General features: G+C 43.3%; 1 protein-coding gene across 10 annotated transcripts in view; it reads right to left on the minus strand.

The window, feature by feature from the left end:
• Nucleotides 1-3,606: 3,606 nt before the first annotated feature.
• LOC110486063 (signal-induced proliferation-associated 1-like protein 2) overlaps nucleotides 3,607-20,808 on the minus strand; it is a 111,038-nt gene continuing 93,836 nt past the window's right edge. The window contains exons 15-23 of one of the 10 annotated variants that reach the window (XM_036940711.2): nucleotides 20,499-20,723; nucleotides 16,843-16,954; nucleotides 15,616-15,856; nucleotides 13,785-13,916; nucleotides 11,447-11,473; nucleotides 8,942-9,004; nucleotides 6,684-6,801; nucleotides 5,613-5,694; nucleotides 3,607-5,040 (exon numbers count right to left, since the gene is read on the minus strand). In XM_036940711.2, coding sequence (XP_036796606.2) covers nucleotides 4,891-5,040; nucleotides 5,613-5,694; nucleotides 6,684-6,801; nucleotides 8,942-9,004; nucleotides 11,447-11,473; nucleotides 13,785-13,916; nucleotides 15,616-15,856; nucleotides 16,843-16,954; nucleotides 20,499-20,723 — 1,150 coding nt within the window. In that variant the 3' untranslated portion in view covers nucleotides 3,607-4,890. Of the gene's footprint in view, nucleotides 5,041-5,612; nucleotides 5,695-6,683; nucleotides 6,805-8,941; nucleotides 9,005-11,446; nucleotides 11,474-13,784; nucleotides 13,917-15,615; nucleotides 15,857-16,842; nucleotides 16,955-20,498; nucleotides 20,724-20,808 lie in introns of all 10 variants that reach the window. The other 9 variants (XM_036940710.2, XM_036940715.2, XM_036940713.2 and 6 more) reach the window with 9 other exon arrangements.

Raw genomic sequence — 20,808 nt, forward strand, 5'->3', positions numbered from 1 at the left:
TTATAAGAAATCCTGCTATGTCCTCAGACGAACCATCAAACAACAAAGCGTCAATACAGGATTAAGATTGAATCCTCCTACACCGGCTCTGATGCTCGTCGGATGTGGCAGGGCTTGAAAACTATTACGGACTACAAAGGGAAACCCAGACACGAGCTGCCCAGTGACGCGAGCCTACCAGATGAGCTAAATGCATTTTATGCTCGCTTCGAGGCAAACAACACTGAAGCATGCACAAGAGCACCAGCTGTTATGGATGACTGTGTGATACCACTCTCGGCAGCCGATGTGAACAAAACCTTCAAACAGATTAACAATCACAAATCCGCTGCGCCAGACGGATTACCAGGACGTGTACTCAAAGCATGCGCAAACCAACTGTCAAGTGTCTTCACTGACATTTTCAACCTCTCCTAACCGAGTCTGTTATACCTACATGTTTCAAGTAGACCACCATAGTCCCTGTGCCCAAGGAAGTGAAGGTAACCTGCCTAAATGATTACCGCCCCGTGGCACTCACATCGGTAGCCATGAAGTGCTTTGAAAGGCTGGGCATGGCTCACATCAACAGCATTCTCCCGGACACCATAGACCCTCTCCAATTTACACACCGCCCCAACAGATCCATAGATGACACAATCTCAATCGCACTCCACACTGCCCTTTCTCACCTGGACAAAAGGAACACCTATGTGAGAATGCTGTTCATTGACTACAGCTCAGCGTTCAACACCATAGTGCCCACAAAGCTCATCACTAAGCTAAGGACTCAGGGACTAAACACTTCCCTCTGTAACTGGATCCTGGACTTTGACGGGCCACCCCCAGGTGGTAAGAGTAGGCAACAACACATCTGCTATGCTGATCCTTGACACTGGGGCCCCACAGGGGTGTGTACTTAGTCCCCTCCTGTATTCCCTGTTCACCCACGACTCGTGGCCAAACACGACTCCAACACCATCATTAAGTTTGCTGACGACACAACCATGACCGACAACGATGAGACAGCCTATATGGAGGAGGTCAGAGAACTGGCAGTCTGGTGCCAGGACAACAACCTTCCCCTCAATGTGAGCAAGGCAAAGGAGCTGATCGTGGACTACAAGAAAAGGCAGGCCGGACAGGCCCCCTTTAACATCGACGGGGCTGTAGTGGAGCAGGTTGAGAGTTTCAAGTTCCTTGGTGTCCGCATCACCATCGAACTATCATGGTCCAAACATACCAAGACAGTCGTGAAGAGGGCACGCCAAAAACTTTTCCCCCTTGGGAGACTGAAAAGATTTGGCATTGGTCCCCGGATCCTCAACAGGTTCTACAGCTGCACCATCGAGAGCACTGGTTGCATCACCGCCTGGTATGGCAACTGCTCGACATCTGACTGTAAGGCGCTACAGAGGGTAGTGCAAATGGCCCAGTACATCACTGGGGCCAAGCTACCTGCCATCCAGGACCTAAATAATAGGTGGTGTCAGAGGAAAGCCCATAAAATTGACTCCAGTCACCCAAGTTATAGACTGTTTTCTCTGCCACCGCACGGCAAGCGGTTCCAGAGCGCCAAGTCTAGGACCAAAAGGCTACTCAACAGCTTCTACCCCCAAGCCATTGGACTGCTGAACAATTTATGAAAATCGCCACCGGACAATTAACATTGACCCCCCCTTGTACACTGCTGCTTGTTACCTATGCATAGTCACTTCTCCCCACCTACATGTACAGATTACCTCAACTAAACTGTACCCCCGCACACTGACTCGGTACCGGTGCCCCCTGTATATAGCCTCGTTATTATTCTTATTGTTACTTTTTATTTTGGCCTACTTAGTAAATATTTTCTTATTCTTGAACTGCACTGGTGGTTAAGGGCTTGTAAGTAAGCATTTCACTGTAAAGTCTACACTTGTATTCGGCACGTGGCAAATAAAGTTTGATTTGATGTGGAGAGATGTGAGGTAATGGGACCTAAATTGGGTGGCTGGGGGCTGCAGGAGAGGCATCTGGGACATAGGCCTACTGTTGTAGACAGGCTGGGCTGATATCTGTACAGACTTCCCCACCATACCACAGGTTATTGTCCCTAAGGGATGGGAATGTTCTCAATCTGCCATACATAATGGCTCATCTGTTGGACACAATGAGAGTATGTTGCCTTCTTAGTTGGACATGATAGGGATCCACCCCTTTTTAAAATTTTCACCAAAATGACATACCCAAATCTAACCGCTCAGGACCTGAAGCAAGGACATGCAAATTCTTGATACCCTTTGAGAGGAAACACTTTGAAGTTTGTGGAAATGTGAAATTAATGTAGGAGAATATAACATAGATATAACATAAAAGTTAATACATTTTTTTTTTTTTGTACCATCTTTGAAATGCAAGAGAAAGGCCATAATTTATTATTCCAGCCCAGGTGCAATTTAGATGTTGGCCACTAGATGGCAGCAGTATGTGCAAAGTTTTAGACTGGTCCAAAGAACTGTTCAAAATGTTGTATCAAGGCTGCCCAAATGTGCCTAATTGGTTTATTAATAATTTTTCAAACAATAGCATGGTATTCTTTCACTGTAATAGCTACTGTAAATTGGACAGTGCAGTTAGATTAATAATTTAAGCTTTCTACCAATATCCGATACGTCTATGTCCTGGGAAATGTTCTTGTTACTTACAACCTCATGCTAATTGCACTAGCGCACATTAGCTCAACCGTCGCGAGGGTGGGACACCGATCTGTAGAGATCCTTAAGAGGTAAACTGGTGTCGACCAAATCTAGGCCTTGTTTTCAGAATGTATTCAAGGTTTTCATAAGAGACTAGTTTGGTTGTGTGAGGTTTTAGGAAAATACTATGCTCTGATTTCTCAACACACAAGACTTTCCAATATGTTAAGTCTAACCGAAAAGGAATAAAAACAATTATAGTCCGATTACTATCGTGTGAATTCTCCAGTACAAGACACAAGTTTGACAGCTATTTGTACTGAGCAAAATTTCACTTGTGTCACCTTGCCATAAGAGCTAATAGCCCTACTCCTCAGAGACCTCTGAGCCAAATACTTTGCAGTACCATCATTTTGGGGCAAATATATATTTTTTATTAGTTTAACATGGCTCCAGGATCCAGATCTGAAAATTCTATTGCGAAAGTATAATAATGATATTTCTTCCAAGCCATGAATAATTCAAAAGGTTTATCTAGGTGATGCTTGTGGACACTGCCGGCCCATCTGGGTCTAACAAGATTTGATGATCGTGTGCTACACTCCAGAATACCCGTTTCCAGCCAGCCAGGCATCACTTTTGCTAGATCCTTTGGAGAGAGGAGCTGTTTTGAATAATGGCCTGACCTATAAAAAAGGAAGGCACTACGCGGATTCCCAATTGTGCCGAAGATATGATCCCTGTACAAGTGTTACCCATAATTCAATACTCTAAACAACTGCATGCCACTTATCAAACAGTGTGTAGCACTGATTATAGTCAGGGGCATACTATAGGATGTCTGTTTAAGACATCATTTGTCTGCAAATCAACACGGAAGCATTACCAAAAAAAATACCTTAATACTCACAAACGTTGTCGCTGGAATTAAATGTCACTGTTGAGTCCATTTTGTTTTTCCAACATCCTACATTTATTAAAAAAAGCAAACCTTTTGTCCCATCTTTAACAAAACATCTTACAAAGAAAGAAAGGCTTACAAAACAACAGGCTGTATTCTAGCAGCATCCAAACGTTGGGCTTCCCAGAAATAACCCTTTATAAGTATATAGTATTTATATCTCATCTCTTGCCAACTATACAGACGACATTGCCAATAAGGAGCCATTAATTGTTTTAGTGCAGAAAGGATCAAAATACTCAATATTAAAATAAACAATTTGGAGGGTAAATTTAAATAAAGAGTGTTAAATACAAGACACTTTCTCTAAAGTACTGTACAAAGAACATCAAACACACTTTGGCATTGAAAATACATAATTCGTACACTTGGTGGTACCTTATGTACCTGCAAGTGTTCAGGATCGACTGCATAAGAATACTTTTCTCTGTGGCAAAAAGAAAAAGGTCATAAAATCATGGTAGACATCATTAGTGAGAGTGGTGGACAAGGCGTGGGGTTGGAAAAGGATGAGGGACTACAACAACAGAAAAGACTACAGTATCCATACACCACTGGTTAAAGTCAGGCACGTTTTTGTTCCTGCAAAATAAACACTTCCAAGTAATCCAATACAACCGCAATTTCGACAACACCACAATCAGTGCTAACCATTAATAACAGTTTTGTGACTATCACCATATTTATTGCTAGGACAATTTCATTTTTTTGTTCAAAAGTGGAGTATTTACAAAACTTATACAAGAACCTTGTAACACCTTAGTTATTTCCTGGTTATTATATAATGCATTAAAAGTCAAGGTAAAGTTAAGTAAATTTATTTGGGAGAACTTCTTTTCATTGTTGTTTACTGAGGGAACCGATAAGTTTACACTTGCCTTATTCGACAAAATAATATAGATTTCACATAAGTTACATTCATTTGTTTTTTTTTATTCACATGTTCCTTCCTATAACCAAATATCCAAAAAACATGAGATCTGAAGCATTCTTCCCTTCCCCCCCTTTATTTTAACCTTCTATAAATGTATCCCTTTACCCTCCCCTGTCCCCTTGGTATATTTACACTAATTCATGTTGTTGTTTTGATTACAAAACAATGCTACTAGCATTAGCACGCTAGCACGCTATTAACTCGCAACTTCTCGCACTCATGCGATGGCTATTCATTTTGAATCACTGTAGACATCGTCCCTCTTGACATGCCACTGGCTCAGATAATGTGGAGTTAACGGCCATGTTGCAGTGTGTGTCAGTGTTTTTTTTTGTTGCTCAGGGCTTCTTGTTGTCGACCGAGTTTAGGAACCATTCGCTGAACCTCCTGAGCTGGCCGGCTGCCGTTTGGCTCTCCTCGTGCAGACGCATGTTGTCCTGACGCAAGTGCTGGACCTGCTCCTGCAACATGGCCTTGTCCTCTTGCTCCTGTGGAGAGGGAACACACACACACACACACACACACGTTATTACGCAACCTGGCATGATGACATTAGCTATACATATGATCACCATTTGGCACAGTAGACCAGATTTGGCTTCATTGTGACATAATTGTCTGGTTGTACACTGGTTTTCTGAATGAGAATACAAAATATAACCAGATTACAAGCAACTGGTCTCTGTTATAGCCAGGTAAAGATGCATATTATATGACGACGTCACCACATCATGGGAAAGCAAATCATATTCTTGCTGTTTATCTGCTGAAAAGACTGACAAAACTTCCTTTTACAATCAATATTCCACCTGACTATGACAACTGGTTATCGCTGGGGTTGTATGATTTACAACACACACCAACAGAGAAGCGTACATTTTAAAACCACAGCTAATTGTACAGACCATTGTAGTGTATCATGGTAGTATACTGATTCACGTGTTAGCTGCACATCCCTTTGGATGAAAGTAATCAGCTAAATGACCGTGTTATTATTGTTATACATGCTAAGCAATTTACTGGACACATTGCTGATGTGCTTCGGGGGAGTTGACTATACCTTTCGCAGGTCGGACTGAAGCTGTCTGAGGATCTCTTCCAGTTGGATGACTTTGCCAGTGAGCAGAGCAGGAGAACCATCCCTATATAGAGATAGAGAGACAGGCTTCTTCATGTTTTGCGAGTCTATAGAGCAGTCTATAGAATTTGACCTCTTTTATGTCTGTCTTTATTGGTATATGCTTTTACACAGCATCAATTACACCACTCTTTGAAGTGGAGTATAACTACAGACAAAAAACAGCATTGTTTACTAGCTAACTTCAGGTGTGACCAGGTCACTGACTTAAAACATATTTAAGTGAATAGTGTTGTAGGTCCACACTCAAGGTCATTTATGTGAAGTGAAGGTCATTTATGAAAATGTTTACATGGTTAGTAACCTTTTCTGGTTACTACAATTAAGCACCTTGCTGTGATTGTTTTCAATTAAAATAGTCAAAAATAAACAAAAATAGCTTCTTAGCAAAGAGCCATTTTTCCAAGAAGGACTGCTAGGAGTGTCTGAGTGGGGAGGAGAACATTGACAACTAGCTGATATTGGCAGAGAGGTCTGGAACTCTTTCTTATTGGTCTATTAGCTCATTTGTGTTGACACCAGGCAGGCCAAAACTCCATCCCACCAAAACAGGCAGAAATTTTAGGCAGTCTTTCAAAAAGCTCTTACACTAGAAAGGCATTATCATATTTTTCACAATTTCACAGTATTACTCCAATCACAATGTGATTTTTTTTTACACACACACACACACACACACACACACACACACACACACACACACACACACACACACACACACACACACACACACACACACACACACACACAGAGAGAGAAGGAAAAATCACATTTTTGACTACACTGGGCCTGTAATCGGAATCTTTTGATCATAAAAGTGATTCCTTTAGAGGAGGATGAACAATATTTCGGCATTCATGCTATTGTCAGTGCATTCAGTCAGCAAGTAGTGTTAAACATGCGCATATGTAAGACCTTCAATAACTAAATCCCTTCTCTACTAAGTCAAGCTCCTTTAACTGCCTGGCCCACCCAAAGGCGCAGTACACCTACCCTGCCTCCAGAGCGGCAGCCTCCGACGCAGCCACCTTCCGACTCAGCTCACGGGACAGCTCCATGGCCTGCTGGGCCTGCTCCACGTCCAACATGGAGCAGAGTGAACCCTGGTCCGCTGCTAAAGAAAACACACACACAATACTATTAAAGCCGCAATAGGTAACTATTTTTTTGTGTGTGGGGGGGTAGATCTGTTCTATGTGCTCTATTTCTATGCATCCCATTCTTACGTTTCGTTTTTTGCTACTTTTAGTTAGTTTTGCACACCAGCTTCAAATGGCTGAAAATACAGTCAACAAAAACAAACGCAACAATTCAAAAATTTCAAATATTTGACTGAGTTACATTTCATGTAAGGAAATCATTAAGATTTTTTATTATTAGGTCCTAATCTATAGATTTCACAGACACAAAAAAAGGCAGAGGCATGGATCAGAAAACCAGTCAATATCTGGTGTGACCACCATTTCCCTCATGCAGTACGACACATCTCCTTCGCATAGAGTTAATCTGGCTGTTGATTGTGGCCTGTGGAATGTTGTCCCACCCCCTTCAATGGTTGCGTGAAGTTGCTGGATATTGCCGGGAACTGGAACACGTGGTTGTACACGTGGATCCTGAGCATCCCATACATGTCTGGTGAGTATGCAAGCCATGAAAGAACTGGGACATTTTCAGCTTCCAGGAATTGTGTACAGATCCGATGACATGGGGCCGTGCATTATCTCACTGAAACAGCAGGTGATGGTGGAGGATGAATGGCACGACAATGGGCCTCAGGATCTCGTAACGGTTTCTCAGTGCATTCAATTGGCCATTGATAAAATGCTTTTGCGTTGGTTGTCTGTAGCTTATGCCTGCCCATACCATAACCCCACTGCCACCATGGGGCACTCTGTTCACAACGTTGATATCAGCAAACCGCTTGCCCACACAACGCCATACAAATGGTCTGCGGTTGTGAGGCCGGTTGGACGTATTACCAATTTCTCTAAGACGACGTTGGAGGCGGCTTATGGTGGAGAAATTAACATTCTACTCTCTGATAACACCTCTGGTATACATTCCTGAAGTTAGCATGCCAATTGCATGGTCCCTCAAAACTTGAGACATCTGTGGCATTGTGTTGTGTAATTTTAGAGCGCCATTTTATTGACACCATCATAAGGTGCACCTGTGTAATGATCATGCTGTTTAATCAGCTTCTTGATATGCCACACCTATCAGGTGGATTTATTATCTTGGCAAATGAGAAATGCTCACTAACATGGATGTAAACACATCTTTGCACAACATTTAAGAGAAATAAACTTTTTGTCCATATGGAACATTTCTGGGATCTTTTATTTCAGCTCATGAAACATGGGATCAAGACTTTACATTTTTGTTCAGTGTACAATGTTTTTGGTTATGGAATATACATTTCACAGCAGTTTAGATGGTACATTGATTCTCTACACTACACTCGCTTGTTTTGTCACAAACTGAAATTTGTCAAATTATTAGAATTTTAGCAAGCGGGAAATGGCGGAGAGATTTCTGCATAGTGTAGCTTTAAATACCATGACACACATCTCAACTTCAATAATGTTCTTAACTGCTGGGAAATGCCAGATGAGAAGAGGAGAGCAGTTTAATCAGGCGTGTTAGTGCAAGGCTGGAACAAAAGTTAGCAGGAGAAAACATCACAACAGAAGAAGTGGTTGAGGTAACACTAGGCAGAGGCACAAGGCAGAGGCACTAGGCAGAGGCACTAGGCAGAGGCACCAGGCAGAGGCACCAGGCAGAGGCACCAGGCAGAGGCACCAGGCAGAGGCACCAGGCAGAGGCACTAGGCAGAGGCACCAGGCAGAGGCACCAGGCAGAGGCACCAGGCAGAGGCACTAGGCAGAGGCACTAGGCAGAGGCACTAGGCAGAGGCACTAGGCAGAGGCACTAGGCAGAGGCACTAGGCAGAGGCACTAGGCAGATGCACTAGGCAGAGGCACTAGGCAGCTAGAAGGTGGTGATAGATGTACAGTGGTAGTAGTAGCTGCTGTAGTGTTACAGAAATGCTCGTAAAAACCCTCATTTGATTTGGTTTCAACACTAAATAAATTTGTAGCAGTTGTGGAGGTCCCATAACAGTAATAGCAAAAGCACCAACGACAGTAAAGGTGAAAGAAGCTTTAATGCCAGTAACTAACTAGTGGTAGTAAAAGTCAAGGAATTCCAGTGAAGAATAGATTGCCTCGCGGAGCAAAATGTCATGTCACCTAGTGAGTCTTTCAGACAGTCTTTATCACACAGACGACTGGTATCCTTGTCGAGCTGCAGACCTGAAAACAGGAGACAGCACATCCCTCAGGTACAGTTCAGTTACCCACACTGTGTACAGTCCACGTTCAGTGCAAATGAACCTACAGTAGCGCTTAAATGCTCCAAAAGCAATGTTCTAAGGAAAGGCACATTCTGGTGCAGCCCTTTTAAGCAGTCCAATCTTGCAACCATGAAGGTGGAGAGCGTGACTAATAGGGAGTGATGTAGAGTAGAATGGATCCTGTGGAGGTGCTATGGTTAGCTCCCACCCCTAAGCCTTTGCCAGAGTCTATCCTAAAAGCAACAATTATGGAGCTACTTTCTAATTTTCGCTATTTTTGCATATTTTTTTTATAGTGAACATTATCAGATCTTCAACAAAACCTAATATTAGACAAAGGTTTAAGATCTGATAACATTCAGTATCAACAATATGCAAAAATAGAGAAAATGAGTAAGGGGGAAAATACTTTTTCACAGCACTGTATTTACCACCTGGATCCACTCTCTCGGGGGGGGGGGGGGGGGTGTGAAGAGGGCACAAGCAGGCTGCGGGTTAAATATGAGAGCAAACTGGATTTCACACAGTTAAGGCCCCACTCACAGTATAATACACAGTGCCTTCGGACTGTATTCAGACCCCTTGACCGTTTCCACATTTTGTTACGTTACAGTCTTTTAAAATGGATTAATTTTTTTTTTTTACAAAAACTCAGCAATCTACACACAATACCCCACAATGACAAAGTGAAAACGGGTTTAGACATTTTTTTTTACAAATGTATACAAAATAAAAAAAACAGAAATACCTAATTTGCATAAGTATTTAGACTCTTTGCCATGAGACTCGAAATTGAGCTCGGTTGCATCCCGTTTCCATTGATCATCCTTGAGATGTTTCTATAACTTGATTGGAGTCTACCTGTGGTAAATTCCATTGATTGGACATGATTTGGAAAGGCACACACCTGTCTATATAAGGTTCCACAGTTGACAGTGCATGGCAGAGAAAAAAACCAAGCCATGAGGTCGAAATAATTATCCGTAGAGCTCCAAGACAGGATTGTGTCGAGGCACAGATCTGGGGAAGGATACAAAAAACATTTCTGCAGCATTGAAGAACACAGTGGCCTCCATCATTCTTAAAATGGAAGAAGTTTGGAATCACCAAGACTATCCTTAGAGCTGGCCGCCCAGTCAAACTGAGCAATCGGGGGAAAAGGGCCTGGGTCAGGGATGTGACCAAGAACCCGACAGGTCACTCTGACAAAGCTCTTCTGTGGAGATTGGAGAACCTTCCAGAAGGACAACCATCTCTGCAGTACTCCACCAATCAGGCCTTTACACTAGAGTGGCCAGACGGAAGTCACTCCTCAGTTAAAGGCACATGATACCCTGCTTGGAGTTTGCCAAAAGGCACCTAATGGACTCTCAGACCATGAGAAACAAGATCCTCTGGTCTGATGAAACCAAGATTGAACTCTTTGGCCTGAATGCCAAGCGTCACCTCTGGAAGAACCTGGCACCATCCCTACGGTGAAGCATGGTGGTGGCTGCATCATGCTGTGGTGGTGTTTTTCAGCATCAGGGACTGGGAGACTAGTTGGGATCGAGGGAAAGATGAACGGAGCAAAGTACAGAGAGAGCCTTGATGAAAACCTGCTCCAGAGCGCTCAGGACCTCAGACTGGGGCGAAGGTTCACCTTTCAACAGGACCCTATGCACACAGCCAAGACAACATCGGAGTGGTTCCAGGACAAGTCTCCGCATGTCCTTGAGTGGCCCAGCCAGAGCCCGGACTTGAACCCGATCGAACATCTCTGGAGAGACCTGAAAATAGCTGTGCAGCAACGCTCCCTATCCAACCTGACAGAGCTTGAGAGGATCTGCAAAGAAGAATGATAGAACCTCCCCAAATACAGGTGTGACAAGATTGTAGCATTTTATCGAAGAAAACTCAAGGCTGTAACTGCTGCCAAAAGTGGTTCAACAATATACTGAGTAATGGGTCTGAATACTTATGTAAATGTGATTTAATTGTTTTTATTAATTATTTTAATAAATTTTCAAAAATGTCTAAACCTGCTTTTGCTTTGTCATTATGTGGTATTGTGTGTAGATTGATGAAGGGAAAAAAACTGTTTAATTAATTTATGCTGTAACCTAACAAAATTTGTAAAAAGTCAAGGGGTCTGAATATTTTCCGAAGGCATTATAAGCCAGTGATTCTCAACTCCAGCTGTAAAGACCCACATGACTGTACATTTTTGTTCTAGCCCACCAAAACTAACACACTCGATTCAACTAGTCAACAACTCAAACAGCCCGTGGCTAAGTTGAATCAAGTGCATTAGCACTGGGCTAGAACAATAAAGCGCAGTCAGATGGGTTGTCGAGTGGAGAAACACTAGAAGCCAGTACCCTTCCTTAGTAACTGACATGGCACAGCACACTATTGTTACCTTCCAGATAGAGAGCATAGGACAATTCTGGATAGGGAAGAAGACAAGAAAAAACAGACTAAGCTTGTGAGAAGTCAGAATAGCCTAGCAGATGTCCGAGTGGGCATCACATATCAATTTAGAAAGACGGGGAAAGTGAGGTTGAGGAAAGTGAGGTTAAGTTTCTTGCGAAAGGGCAGCACCAACCATCCCCCACCTTCATCTGTCTTCTCAATATTTGGATGGCGTTGAGAGGTGACGTGGACTTGGACTGTGGTATTTGATGACAGAAAGGAGGGAGAAAGGGAAAGGGATGGGAACTGTTCTCGCTAAGATTATTCCCGCTAAAGGAGTGTGAAGAGGGGAGAGAGAAATAGGGAATTGCGAGAGAGGGGTAAAGAGCGAGAGGGACGAGAGATGAAAGTGGTTCTCACTAAAGATAAGTGTCTCACCGAAGGTGCTTCTGAGAGCCAAGCGAGAGACTGACGCTTTGAAAACCACCCATAATTACACGTCCCTCTTTCTTCCTTTTAACAGTCACTCCGTTCTAATTGAGTCTCAACATTGACTGAAGTAAATCACAGGTGAAGTGATTATCATAGTGGAAAACAAAGAACACAAAAGAGGGAAAGTAAAAGAGAGAGATCTAGAACAGAGCCAGGTATTCCTTTTCCTTAAAAAGACTAGCCTATAGCGAGTTGGAAACAACTAAAACACCCCATGACATTCTCTCTGTAATGTTCAATATGGAAGACAAACAGTCCAAGATAAATCTCGAGGTTAAGTTTATCATTGATAAATATGAATCACAACTGAGGAATGAGATGCACAAGGAGAGAGGAATGTCTGTGTTGTGTCTGCTCTGCTGCACTCTTGACTGTGAACCATTTGTCCTGTTCTAGTATGCGTAGGTCTACGGTAACATAAATAATGCTTGCTTGTTGCTACTAATGCTCACCCTGCCCTTTTCCCCCAGCATGCTAATGAGGGCTAGCATGCTAGAGTCTCTGCGCGCTTAGCAACACTGCCTTGAGAGCACACAGCGAGCGACACGAAACAAAACAAGCCAATTAAACGACACAGCATAATAACGCCAGGGTCAACACTAACACAACTCTCCAAGACAATGAGTTCCCCCTCTTTTCTCTGGTGTTGACTTCTACACAAATCGAAGGCTGCTGTGCAGCCCGATGCTAATCCATGTCCCCGGCCCCGCCCCTCGTTGCTCAGGGTGAAAAGAACGTGGTCAACGGGTCCAAACCATCCAGTCTATAAACATCTGTTGGTCATGAAGGAAGCAGAAGCCATTTGCAGGAAAAAACAACATTGTGAGTACATCACCCTGTAATTCCAGATGACCAGAAACACAGTTGGATGAGGTAGCTAGGCTATAATTGCCAGAGAAAGTGTGCAAGCAAGAGGTGCAATTACGGAGCGAATTGGCAAAATGGTTCCTTGCTGTGCGCTCCATTGTCATAAAGCTTAGTTTCTCAAGTCCCCAAATACTCTCTCTCTCCTTCCACTTCCTGCTAATTAGCACCTTGAGGTAGACACAGACAATGGGAGAGACTGAGGATTTTGACTGGGTCAGGATGATATTGGGGGTCAATTTGAATTCATGTCAAGTCGCTTCAGCAAATGAATTTGGCAGACTTGAATTGGATGACGGACATTGAAATCCCATCTGAACATTAAGAGAAAAGAAAAACAACTTTTATAATGGTCTTTTCGCACTTTGAAAGTCACGCCAAAATTAGATACCTAAATTGACCAGAGTGGATTTAGACACTGAATAAAGGCCAGGAATTGTTGGCAGCAGCTAATGGGGATCCATAATAAATACAAATACTGAGTGAACAAAAGGGTAACAGTTCAAGCACTGAAAGCCTGATGAGAACTGGGGACAAAAGATTTGACAGCCTTTGACAGTATGACACCTGACAGGAAGAACCTTGGTAGCAGCAAATGTTAAATCAGGTACCACTTACACCTAGCTAACATTTCTGCATTCCCAGAAAATTTCTGCTAGGTCGGGAGATAACGTTTATGGTCGGTCAGAGGATAACATTCCCATAACCTTTGTTGGTCCAGCTTTTAAGTGCTTTAAGAAAGTCTGTCCAAAGGGATATTTTCCTTTGAACATCGTCCAAACGTATAATTTCCTAACAAATGTGAAGATTCCCCTTCTGATGTTCTCACATCAAAACCAAATGGGTGCCTGACAAAAAAAAATCCCATACTGTTCTAGGCCAAGTTAATTGTTAGCTGGGTAAAGCTTTTGGGGGCATCAAAAGGTCAAACAGTGAATAAGTACTCAGTTTTGTTTAACGATGATGACGAATCTAGACGTTGTCCTTACCTTCAAAAGCCCTTGCGGCATCAACAAGATGGGACCAGTCCAGGCCAGACACTACTTCCGGGAGAGGCATCAGACTGCCATCAGCCATTTTGCAGCGGTCGGCCAGGGAGCTGTCAGAGAACCACAGCTCATCTGTAGAGATGAGACATTTCGGTTTAGATAAGTGACTGACAAGCTCACCGATTTGGTTCTCTCTCCCTCTCCCTCTCCCTTCTGTCTACCGATAATTAGACATCAGTGCTCATCCATTCTCCACAGGAACACCTGCTCCTATATTAAGCCCAAACTGCTTGCAGATTTCCATTTCAGGGTTTTAGGTTTCAAAGTCAGTAAAAACACAAGTAGAGTTTAAATAAGATGATACTCTTAACGAATGAAAGACAGGCACTTTCCACCACAGCGTAAGACAAACATCACAGAGTTATCCATACGACTTGTATCACCTTAACAGATATTTTTAGAGACATCTGGAATTCCCCTTGAAGCAAATACAATTCAGCCTGTTCAATTTGCACCAAATTGACTGTGCGAGACAAACCCCCACCCAAAATGTAAAAAAAAATATATATTACACTCTCAAAGTGCACTTCTGCTTGGAAAACTGCCAAGAACATGGTTACTTTTTTAAAACCCCAATGTCAGTCTGTTGAAAGCTGATCAGAGGACGGAGACGAAGGGGGAGCTTCCCCCCGTCAGACAGACAATTCACCTGCATCTAGGGGACATCCACAGGGGTCAGCTTTGGAGAACATACTCACACAAACCTTGGCATACAAATGTGTGACAGCAGCCCCCCACACCCCCATAGAGCTAAGGTTATCTGAATAAGACACAGCAATTACATATCCACACACACACAACCTCCACCCTCCAAGGTGTGTGTGTGTGTGGGGGGGGGGGTATTCAGCCCCTGTGTGTCATTGCGAAATACAACAAGTGGGTAGAATGTTTCAACAAAGAACGCAAGGACAGACAGTGAAAGGGTTAATATCTTGCATACTCAATGAGCACATACTGGGATGTTTTTCCCAGTGAAAAATATCCAATATCTTGCTGTGTTTCTTATAAACAGAGTAAACTTTTTTTTTAAATAGGTTTGCACAAGACAGATGGGAAATTGAAAGTGGCATATGCTGTAGCTATTACAATGGGTCTAGTTCAGCTTCAAGTTCAGCTTCAGACTGGCAAGGGCGTTTGCATTTAATTGACCACAATGAGCTCGCAGCTAGATATTTTTTATTTCTATGGCCTTAATTTGAAAATCAAAATGGCTGCCACTTTGTTTACTATAAAGCTGAGGAATGAGTCTGGAAAAATATAAAAGTGGCTGTAAATATCACAGAGTAGGCCTTTAAGTGCTTTTCAGGAGTAGGTGAATGCAGCTGTCCACTGTCCATTTAATGCGTTTGTCCATTTGCCCTGTTTGCGTTCCATCTTTGGCAGATACATTAATGATTTCGTAACATGTGTTCCATTCCTAAATGAATGTCTGAATCAATGAAATGTACTCCAGGGTTTCCCTAATACATAATCAAATGTAGGGCACATGTGGTACTTTTACACTGACTATACAGTTTGGACATATTTAGATTTTCAGGTAAAAGGGGCCTTGACGGTATTAGCTGAATATGGTGAGTTCGAGCCGGGATGGAAGAATATATATACATCCTGTAGCTCTCTAGGAGAAAGGTTGGCCATCCCTATTACCTCTCAACCACAGATATAGATTAAAGTATATATTAGCTGTTCTATTAGATTCTGTTTTCACAACTGACAAGACCTAGCTAGCGAGAGACTACGCCACCCCTACCCTAAACGGGCAGACACTCACTCTTGTTTAGCGGCGCCCCATGGCTGTGGCCGAGGTTCACGCGAGGTGGCAGGGTGCTGTGGTGTGGCTCAGTGGGGGTGCTGAACAGGATATCGTTGGGTAGGGCCTGGTCCAGGAGAGAGCTCCGAGAGCTGACCAGGGACAGGTTTTTCCTGTAGCTGCTGCACAGGCTCTCATCCGACAGGGTCCGGTACAGGGACCTCCGTGGGGACATGGGGAGGCCGCCAGGACCAGTCAGACTCTGCGGGAAGGGATGGAGAAAATGAGGGAGGGAAAAAGGGTGACTGAAAATCCTGAGACATTTTACATCTTGGAGGGCTGCACCACGGAAGAGGTGATTCAAGCTCCAACTGGTTGTGCTAAACTAGGAAAAAAACTGCCTAAATCTTCCACAAAATTGGCAAAACAGTAACTTCGGTCTACCACAGTGCCAAAAATGAGAGCCGATAATTTCCCCTCAATTTTCTGACGATAGCTTCCCTGCGCATAGTAGTTAGTATCAATGCAGGGCATCAGATAATAATGAAAGACTTGCATCTTCCATTTATTACAGGAGGGTATGTCAAGACTATTGACTATTATGTTGCTGGCAGCCATTTTCCTGTGATGTATTTTCAATCAGTGAACAAAGAGGACTGAAGAGCAGCTTGCTAGCTCCCAGATCAAATCCATTTGTATCAACCCCTTCCCATTCTACCTCCACCCTTGTTTCCTGGCCATATTGTCTTCTTCTAATTACCCAAGAGCCTTTACATCAAGTGGTGGGGTTTTTTCTGACGCTAGGCCGGTGGTATTGAACGGTAGATGTCTAAATTAACCTTTCGACAGGCGGAGGGAAGCTGTGGTAGAAAAAGGTTAGCCCAAGTCTGGCACCTTATAATCCCCCTTGGTTTTAATTTCAGTTCATTTGAAAACGGCGGCGGCCTTGATTTTTAATATCACAAGCAATCTGAATGGATTATGTCAAGCGGAGGAAGGAGCCGACTGAAGGAGGGAAGGAAATTGAAGCAAGACACTCATTGTCAGGGGAGGAAATGGCTAACACTACACTAGATAATGCTGTCAGCTCTATTTATTAAATTTCTATCTGCGATGTTCAAACATTTCCTTTAACTGAACACAGCCCAGAAGGCATACGAATGAACCACAGAGTCAGAGTGAACCAAGTAGAGTGAACTAGTGAACCAAGTAGAGTGTGGAGAAAAACTAGCGGGAGCAGGGGCTCACCTTGCCACGCCCCCCCTCCCCAGGGGGACTGTCGGGCAGCATCATCTTCAGGAAGGCCTCTCTGGTCAGGCTGGGCTGGACCTGGCTGTCTGTACCCAGCATGGCCCGCAGCCTGCTCCCCAGGGGAGGATGGGGGATGCAATGGAGAGCGGGAGGGAGGGGAAGACAGAGGCGGAAGAGAGAAAAGAGATCGAGATAGGGATAGGGATGAGTGAAAAGGGGTTAAATGAAGAACGATGGTAAGGTAGAGAATGTAACGAGACAGTGAGGGTAGAGAGAAAGTGGGGTGGAGAAAGGAGGGAAGAGAGAGATCGGGATGAGAAACGGGCAGAGAGAGGGTGTATATTGGGGGCAAAAAAAAAAAAAAGGTAAGAGAGATGCATTAGAGACAAGCTTATCAGTTTCACTGAAGTTTCTTGTGAAAGCTATTGTACAAGGGTAGGAGGAAGGCAGCCTCTCCTGAACAAAGAACAGGTGTCTAAAATTCCTGGTCAAACGCAGTGCACGACATGTGGAATAGGGGGTCATTTGCACACAAAGGTGCGGTAGAGGGGGCATAGTGACACGTGTGGGAGAGTAAGGACATTACTGAACAGTAAGACCGAAAACAGTAAGACATATATAGAAGCATAAAGCTATCAAAAGTAAGACGAGGCAGCACATTACACTGCTCTTTGGGAAGGACAAAATAATACAACAAGGTCATAAGAAATAAGTATACTACCAGAACTACTGTAAAGGGTTATTGAAAGTTGAATATCAACACACACACACACAAACAGGGGGGAGTAATTTATTACAATATGCTGTCCGGAACCATTCAATCACAGTGCTTCAACTGGAGGGCATCTAGTTTGGGGAGTTGCCGTTTCCAGGTAAACACACAGAGTAAAAGCTAGTGTACCAGGATCTCAGTGTTAGAGTCTTTAGTAGGAAAGACAATACGCCTTCCATTCCACTGATGTAGAAAACCCCAAGTGAAAAAAAGGAGGGAAATAATGTACATTGAGATGTAAACAAAAGCTGTATACATGGCTGATATGCAAGCATATTGCGGTCAAAATTGTTATGCTATATGGTCATACCTCAAATGACATTGGCCTTATAAAGCAGACTATGTTATAAAACAGTTACTTTTGTGTTAATTGTTTCTGTACAGGGGTAAGTACACTAACTACTTGTTCTTGCATACATAGTACAAACGAATTACATACAGTGGGGCAAAAAAGTATTTAGTCAGCCACCAATTGTGCAAGTTCTCCCACTTAAAAAGATGAGAGAGGCCTGTGTAAAGTGGTGATAAAAATACTGCTCTACTCTTAACCTCCACCAATTATAAACATTACAATGAAACCTGTCATGATATAATATAACAACAAAAGAATGACAACTATCCACGAATGCTATTTCTACACTATATATACAAAAGTATGTGGTCACTCACCATTTTAAATGGTGGATTCGGCTATTTCAGCCACAGTTGTTGCTGACAGGTGTATAAAAATGTAGCACACAACCATGCAATCTCCATAGACAAACATTGACAGTCGAATGGCTGAAGAGCCATTTACTGAAGAGCTCAGTAACTTTCATCATAGGATGTCAAATTTCTTTCCTGCTAGAGCTGTCCCGGGCAACTGTAAGTGCTGTTATTGTGAAGTGGAAACGTCTAGGAGCAACATCGGCTCAGCCGAAGTGGTAGGCCACACAAGCTCACAGAAGGGGATCCCCGAGTGCTGAAACCTCGGTTGCAACACTCACTACCGAGCTCCAAACTGCCTCTGGATGAAACATCAGCACAAGAACGGTTTGTCTGGAGCTTCATAAAATGGGTTTCCATGGCAAAGCAGACGCACACAAGCCTAAGATCACCATGCACAATGCAAAGCGTCGCCAGGAGTGGTGTAAAGCTCACCGCCATTGGACTCTGCAGCAGTGGAAATGCTTTCTCTGGAATGATGACTCACCCTTCACCGATGGATGTGGAATATCTTTCCTTCTTAATGCGTTTGAGACAATCAGTTGTGTTGTGACAAGGTAGGGGTGGGTACACAGAAGAAGGCCCTATTTGGTAAAAGACCAAATCCATATTATGGAAAGAACAGCTCAAATAAGCAAAGAGAAACAACAGTCCATCATTGCTTTAAGACATGAAGGTCAGTCAATGAGGAACATTTCAAGAACTTCGAAAGTTTCTTCAAGTGCCATCGCAAAAACCATCAAGCGCTATGATGAAACTGGCTCTCATGAGGACCGCCACAGGAAAGGAAGACCCAGAGTTACCTCTGCTGCAGAGGATAAGTTCATTACAGTTAATTCCATAAATTAACTTTCAACAAGGCACACCTGTTAATTGAAACGCATTCCAGGTGACTACCTCTTGAAGTGCAAAGCTGTAATCAAGGTGTAGGGTGGCTACCTTGAAGAATCTTACATGTAAAATATATTTTGATTTGTTTAACACTTTTTTGGTTATTACATGATTCCATATGTGTTATGTCATAGTTTTGATGTCTTCACTATTATTCTACAATGTAGAAAATAGTAAAAATAAAGAAAAAAGCGTTCACAATAAAAAAAAAAATGGGTATTAGAAATTATGCAGACAATTAAATTGATGGAAGCTATGCTCGCAGGGCGCCAGTTGGGGAAACATGTTCTAGATGAATCATGCTTCACCATCTAGCAGTCCGACGGACCAATCTGGGTTTGGTAGATGCCAGGACAACGCTACCTGCCCCAATGCATAGAGCCAATTATAACGTTTGGGGAGGAGGAATTATGGTCTGGGGCTGTTTTTCATGGTTCGGAAGCAAGTCCCAGCAGCAATGTTCCAACATCTAGTGGAAAGCCTTCCCAGAAGAGTGGAGGCTGTTATAGCAGCAAAAGGGGGACCAACTCCATATTAACGCCCATGATTTTGGAATGAGATGTTCGACGAGCAGGTCTCCACATACCTTTTTTCATGTAGTGAAGCTTCAGCAATCCAAACTTGTTTTGTATTATCTATGTGCAGTCCCATCTCAAATTATCTGTTTATTTTGGGGTCTCTTTACCCACTACGAAGACTGTTTTGTGAACTGAAAATATCAGAAAAGGTTGCACTAGCCAATGGACACTTGACACTAGCTAAATGAGAGACTGTACTCGAGAACACTGCTTCAACTCCTACTTATCAATAAGATGGGACATGTGTCAAGAGGATTCTGTCAGAGCATCAAGTAAATCAGAGGTTACTTTTAATATGGCTGTCCCCTTTGATCAGAACCTGCCTAAAATGGGGGCCTTTGGTCCTGTTGAAAAGGTGGCAAGCCATACTAATCAAAGCAGGCAGTTCGTCAGCTCGCCATCTTTCTTTCCAGTTCAGTTAACTTAACCAAGAAAGACCGTCAACCTGGCCAAAGGCTAGCAGGGAAGTACTAGTAAAGTTGACACGCATACGCACTTGTGGCTTCTTTATTAAAATAGGACGATGGGGTTTATTTCAACGGGTTACGTAGAGTCGAGGCTGAAATCGTGTCAGTCTGGCAGGGAGAAAAAGTATGTGTGGCACTGGCAACTATTATGATGCTATAGAGCATATTGACAGCGCTCTAGGAGCAAGTTACATGTCCAAGTAAGAATACAACCCCACAAAACACTGCTTATTTTCTCACCCGTAGTCTTTTGGCCTGCCCAGATCCTCCATTGGAGAGCCATCCACGGCTTTCTTCCAGCCAATCAGATACTCTTTGCCTGGTGATTGGCAGGCGTGGATGGGATCATTAAGCCCCGCCCCTGTCACCGTGCTGCCGGAGGAGACGATGTAGACTTTGGAGGAGTCGACCGAGGTGGAGGTCTTAGGACCACGTTCCGAGGGGCTGCCTGAGTGCCGCGAGCCACTAGGAAAACCGAGACAGAAACATGTGATCACAGTTGGCCAATTACGTCAAATATGAGTGGCTAGCAAAAATCCAAGGTTTGGGA

Source organism: Oncorhynchus mykiss, chromosome 13 (genome assembly GCF_057628025.1).
Source record: "Oncorhynchus mykiss isolate SJ-2025 chromosome 13, ASM5762802v1, whole genome shotgun sequence".
Classification (NCBI taxonomy): domain Eukaryota; kingdom Metazoa; phylum Chordata; class Actinopteri; order Salmoniformes; family Salmonidae; genus Oncorhynchus; species Oncorhynchus mykiss.